This window comes from Diadema antillarum, unplaced genomic scaffold (assembly GCF_040938485.1).
Source record: "Diadema antillarum isolate AM-2024a unplaced genomic scaffold, OU_Dant_1.0 seq00001437_RagTag, whole genome shotgun sequence".
In the NCBI taxonomy this organism is placed as follows: Eukaryota; Metazoa; Echinodermata; class Echinoidea; order Diadematoida; family Diadematidae; genus Diadema; species Diadema antillarum.
In genome coordinates this window covers 26001-32739 of record NW_027272187.1, presented here as the reverse complement: position 1 = coordinate 32739, position 6739 = coordinate 26001, and the positions used below count along the sequence as shown (strand labels likewise).

Below are 6739 nucleotides of genomic sequence, written 5' to 3'. Positions count from 1 at the left end.
ATGGGTCAGCTTCTGAGGGAATTCGGATACGGCTGGGTGGTAGTGGCGGGCCGTTTCATCAGCGGCTTTCTGGAGGTAGGCACTGTGAAGAGCTTCGGGGTTCTGCTTCCCGACATGGTGACCGAGTTGGGCACGTCATCTGGCAAAATTGGGCTCGCTTTTGGACTTTGTCATGGACTTACGTTTGGTCTCGGTAAGCGTATTGTATTTCTAATTAATTGCATTTGGGTTCCGTGTGTGGTTGCTTATTGCCTATTTATTATAGCTTTTGCTGCTTTCGTAGCGGCCACGTAAAACAGTAATGATACAAACAATAATCTTCAAATGAAATGTTTTGCATGTCTTCGATAAAAATGAGTACCGATGTAGGTCTTTACAAGAACTGTGCTTTGGTTTCACATGTATTGGAAAATATTTGACTAAAGAGACAAATGTAAAGTTGATTTTATTTTAAGTAATAATTCTATCACCGAAGATTCCACTTAAAGGAAACGAAAGCCCAAAATGTATGTTCATAATTTGAATGTGGATTGAGTGACAGCAGCAATGCTAGTGATAAATATTTGTGAAAGTTTGAGGAAAATCGAACAATCCGTTTAAAAGTTAAATTACATTGAATTTCGATGCCGTCATCGCTGGATAAGGATGCCACTATACTTAATGACATCATTATGTACAACAGTATAACGAAAATAATCTCAATAAATGAAATTTAACAATTCTCTCTATATAGAGCTTTTGACCTCTTTCGGAAAGCAGGGGGATATATTACATGTAATATGATTATGTCAGTAACAAGTCGATGGAATGTGTGCATTTTTTATGAAAGAAAAAATAGATTTTGTGGAGTTCTCCTTTCTTAAAATTTTCTTTATAATATTGTTCTTCACAATGATGCCATGAAGTGTAGTAGTGTTCTTACCCAGGGATTTATAACTGCATCGTAACTAAATATAGCTTTTGTCCAAGGATTGTCCATCATTTCTCAATAACTTTCACTGACGTGTGTTCTATTGATATTGCTGCTTTCACTCAATCCACATTTACATTTGGGTTTTTATTCCTTTAAAAGACACCAAGATTTTTAGTATTTGTTAAACTAGTTATTTGCAGAGAAGACGAGAGTCTCTAGAAAATGCTCCCTATGTTAATCGTTCATATTTCTGCCAAAAAGTCCATACCACTGGCTAGTTATTGTTTCAACAGAGACATTTAATAAAGGGGATAAAGCGTCCGTTTAAATCTGAGGTTTAGTAAATGTTTGCTTCATTCCGCGTTTTAATTGTAGGACTTCAGATAAAGGTTTTTTGTGTTGTTTTTGTGTTGTTTTTATTGTTGTCGACACCACTCTATTGTTGTTCACAGGGCCACTAACGAGCGCCCTCTATAGAGTAACACGAAGCCGACTTGTTATGGTGCTTGGATCGTGTATATCAACGGTATCTCTTGCTCTGGCATCCTTCGCGGCGAATGGAGACGAAATGGTGGGAGCCCTAAGTTTCACTGGTGAGTGAATCTAGAAGGTATCCTATACAAAGTACACATTCACACATAAACAACACACGCACGCACGCACACACACACACACACACACACACACACGAGTGATATGAAAAGCCTGCTTATGACAATTGGATGGTGCTCAGAACATCAATGATGTAAACATGAAGTACAGCAGAGTATTAAAAAAAATGTGCCATTTCAAACTACCGTCTGCTAGATTTATCATCAGTGTGTAAATCTTAATCCATTTCCTTCATGAAGTGTTCTCATCCATGCACTGACGAGTCGTAATGTTCATTATCATTGAAATAATTTTGTCATGTTCTTTCCTTTTCTTATTTCTTTCTTTGTTTTCTTTCTTTCTTCCAGGACTCGGGTACTCTTTGATGAGTCTGCCAACCATTATGGCTCTCAACAAGATCTTTGGGTCCCGATTTGCCCTGGCATACGGCATAGCTCAGATAGGGCCGGCAGTGGGTATGATCACTCTTCCCGTCATTACGGAACAAATGTTGGGACTGTATGGCTGGAGAGGGGGGCTCCTTCTCCTCGCAGCCATCAACTTCCATCTGATGATTACGGCAGTGGTGACCCGTGAACCGCAAGACGATCAGGGGATGGAACAACCCCTCGTGAGGGAAGGTAACGACTCGATTCACCTAGAAGAGAGCAATGGTGGAACGCATGTTGTCTCAGACATCGAGCAACACCATCCCACTGAAGAAGGCGCGAAAGCTGAGCCGACAACGTCGTCTGCTCTTCGTGCCGATTCCCAACAGCCGGAAGGAAGCATGCCGGATGAAGAAAAACTCAGGGCTGCGTCGAAAATGTCGATGAAAAGACGAACATACAAATCATGTGACGACGAGAACAAGGAAATTTTAGGAAGCTTTTGCGAAGACAACGGTTATTTTACGTTTAATAATAGCGATTCACTCGTGAAGGACGAACATGCACACGTCCTGAACGACAGAGCGCCATACTCAACCGATACAAACATTGAAAGAACTCGACTTCTCAGTTCAGTATCCAGTGGGACATCACCACAAGATTTTCTATCGTATGTATGCCGTCCCTGTACGACCGTCACGTCGCACGTTCTCACTCTTTGTAAGTCAGCCCTGCTTTGCGTCGTGCGGTTCCTGGACCTCTCCTTGATGAGAGACGAACCCGCCATTGTGTTCCTACAGCTCTCGTTCATGTTGCTGGCTACCGTACACGTCGGCTGGATGATCTTTCTAGTCCCACACGCAGTGGTCAAGGGAATCCCACTTCACAAGGCTGTGCTGCTATCGTCCATCGGCGGAGTCGGTAACCTGATCGGCCGCATCTTTCAGGGGCCCGTTGTCGACAGGAATCTGATGACCGGTGTGCAGCTGTCCATTCTGCTATCCGTGGTCAACGCGCTGACATTCGCCGTCGACCCTCTGCTGACCAGTATGCCTGTCCTGAGCGCGAGTGCCTTCGTGGGCGGTATGTGTGCCGGAGCATCGAGTCCACTCATGGTGATCTGTGTCAACGAGACTGTACCAGTGGACAGGTTTGCGAGCGCGGTAGGGTTGATAGCCCTCATGTACGGCATCGGTGAACCACTTGGCGGCTACCTAACAGGTTTCTTTCTCGATACACTTCGGACTGAAATAAAAAACCCTACATGTGTACATATTAAAGTTTGCAAAAATACATAATGACACCAGTTTTGCTTTTAAATATACTATTAACCCTTCATGACATTAAAAAAATATATACTGTATGAATGGCTTTGATTGGCTAACGTGAGCTTTCGTAATATGAGAAAATGAACGATGGAAGATAAAAGTAAGCCCTGCTATACATTTTATAATAAAAAGTAGTCGAGGTGCGGCTTAAAAATCATCTCCTTGCAAATGACGTTGAGTTTTGCTACTACGCGCATGGAGTGCATGAATCACTAAATTGCTTATGCAGACAAATTAGTATATTCACACAATCATTCTGGGTTTTTTCATCTTTACCTATCTCAAGAGTTATCAGCTGCATCTGTTTCACAAAGTGATTTCCTCCGTCCAAATATCATGCCTTTCAGTCGTGAACTTCACTCTCAATAACTGTTTTAATCCGAGAATAACTGAAAATGATATACAGTAGATGCGTTTGGCATGGGCAATTAGTATTCTTTTTTTATACGGAGAGATGTCTGTTCTTATTTCTATTATGATGTATTGCTGATCAGTTTGTACAAAGATAACCGACCGAGAGGACGGGAAAAGAAACTCCCACTATTTTACCATAAAGAATCAAACAAAAAACTCCCAAGCAAACCCACATTCACCTTTGCAAGAATGTTAGGCTTACCCATCTGATTGTGTGGAAAAAAAAACACAAAACATCGTGAATACTGAGTTAGTTTTCATAATTACATTTACATTTGCTCATTTGAGAATATTGGGATTATTTATTCCTTAATATTCATTCATATCTGTCTAAGTTTACTTCTTTCGTTGATCACGTGATGATATCACTCTCTGGTCACAGAAACTTGCATTTTGATATGCTTCATTACTGATTACGCATGCTTATCATACATTATGTAAAATGGAGTAAAATATTGATGTAATATCGCAGACAAAAATGCACTTGGAGGCAATAAACTGCATAGACCCACATTATTTTCTTAGTTGGGTGACTATCACCTACCACTGGTGATTTAAATGTAATACTATAGACATAGAGAGCATGATATAAGATTCTGGTTGTCAGAACTGCGTGGTCAGTACATTATGTACTTTAATATTGACTCTCTTTTTTTCCCTTTGTGTGTTTACTTTTCTTTGAAGGAATGCTTTCTGACGTTACTCACTCGTACGAGTCTGTCTTTGTGGCGTTCGGCGGCCTGGAGTTTCTTAAAGCATTGCTGCTCGTCATCGTAGCTGTCATGAACCGGAAGAAGAATGGAAAAACCAGAAGTTGACGATTCACTTCCTGTGCGATCATCCGGTACTCTATACACTTGATATCCTCAGGGCTCTTGAAATAGTTTGATTTGGATGAGCAACGCTTTATAAAAAAAAATTAGAATCTGCCGCAGTCACCTAATAACAATTTGCCTGAACTGTATTTAATTCCTGTAAAGTGCATTTGTTTAATATTGCATCACAGATTAAAAAAACAAACATTATCTTTTACGTTCTGTTTTTTTTTTCATTTCTCATTAATAAAACATTTGGAATGAGCTTCCTGAATCTGTGCTAAAATCCATGACAATGTCAATGGCATCTAAGATTGTGCTCCTTAGACATTGTTAGAGGAATGACCTTAGCGTGTAGGCAGTACCCTATGTACCGTGATGCAGTGCTGGGTTTCCATTACTATGTTACGACTAATGCCAAACTATTTGCAGTCTTCTGTCTCATAGATCTTCATGGAAAATTAACATAATAACATGATATCTATATTTTTTAAAGACGTCTATATATTTTACCGTATAGGTTGACTGGTAATAATTATGCCAAATTAACAGAAATCAGTCATATGACGATGGTGAAATTCAGTGCGGTTCATGAACTAATTCCTACTTTCGTGTAATCAGCCATTATTATGTCTTCGTAAGTTCATAGGAAGTAAAAATGCCCATCATAGGTTTTCATTATTGAATTTTAGAATAAATGACGTGCCGCCAGCAAACCTCCTAAACATCGGATGAATTTTGCTTGTGTGAAGAAACTCTGATCGACAGTACATTCAGCATTTGTTGATACTGTGAAATCTTCGTATGTAGAATGATACAATCTTGTGCTACAAGAATTGTCCTTTTATAACAGAGTATGATTTCCAAAAGTCCAAACACAAGCCTGATGAAAGCGCCATTTCAGAAAAGCATGACAAAATGATTTTATGTAATGGCATGACCTGTGGAGTGAGTAAGACTCATATTTATTTCGACGATTAATATTTTAATTCTTAAACGACATAAAGGTGATAATGTAGCATCGATATCCACTGGTTTAATGGAAACTGAAGGAGTTTGCCATGGCTTCTTGTAAAGCATCTGCTTCATCTAGCTCGCTTACGGTATCGTGTTTTCACGAAGCAGTTTGTTCAAGGACGAGTATATCACATCGATGGTGAAACCCCCGTATCATAAATTCTCGAGTGGATTACACACCTAATAAAAGTGGACACGAATGCATAGAAAAAAAAGGAAACAAAACTTGTTGAAAAATGGCCTTTCATATCTCATATTTCCTTGCAAGGGAAATGCAATATGCTGTGAATAACGTCGTTTCATCCTATCATTAACCCCAAGGGAATTATATGCACATGGTACAAGGGTGAGAATCTGAACACCTTGCCCCCCTCCCTTGGAGAAGGGAACGCCAGCTCGCCCAGGTTAGGTGTTATCACTGTCATGGACCTGCGTTCACATTATAAAAACAATGGCGGCAGGTGCATTTCTTTGTGCTCTAGCACCCACGCTGTTGACGAGTCGAGCAATAAACAGAGACCTACTTATTACAGTCTTAAACATAGTTATAAAACGGATGGACGTCCGTAGAAACCGGTGCAAGGAAGATATGTACGGTGTTAAGCTTTGCGCGTGTGTATGTGATGATTGTGTGTAACTTTAGTCGTCGCTTCCTCTTTCAGTGTAACATAACTAAATTATTTCGCTTGCAACATGCTCTTACATAGCTGAAGTTGTCAAACTTTAAGTCCATTATTTTCTTTAACATAAAATCCTTGTTTGTGGGGAGAAAGATGCGAGATAGGAGAAAGTGAAAAATATGATACAAAGAGAGAATTATTAGTGTCAAAATGGTAGTAGCCATCCGCTTGAAAAAAACAACTCAGCTCTCATAACATGATACTATCATGACGCAGCTTCATGATTTCTCCATAATGCTGTTGCTCTTTTATGTTCTCATATATATATATATATATATATATATATACATATATATATATAAAGTATATATATATATATATATGTTATATTTATACATATGTATATGGATGTGTGTGTGTGTGTGTACGTGTGTGCGTTTGTGTGTATGTGGAAGAAATCAAGTTTGAGGCGGCCTTTCCTTTCTCTCGCATTTTTATGTCTGCATAATCATGTATATATAAAATTAATGTGTGTGTATACATATATATGTGTGTGTGTGTGTGTGTGTGTGTGTGTGTGTGTGTGTGTGTGTGGTGTGTATGTGTCTGTGTGTGTGTGTCTGTATCAAGAATTAAGGCGGGGTCAACGCAA

General features: G+C 39.5%; 1 protein-coding gene across 1 annotated transcript; it reads left to right on the top strand.

The window, feature by feature from the left end:
* LOC139709456 (monocarboxylate transporter 12-like) lies at window positions 1–4453 on the top strand. The gene is made up of 4 exons (XM_071621422.1): window positions 1–193; window positions 1366–1506; window positions 1873–3114; window positions 4320–4453. The coding sequence occupies exons 1-4, from the start codon at window positions 1–3 to the stop codon at window positions 4451–4453; spliced, it is 1710 nt and encodes a 569-aa protein (XP_071477523.1).
* The last annotated feature ends 2286 nt before the right edge of the window (window positions 4454–6739 follow it).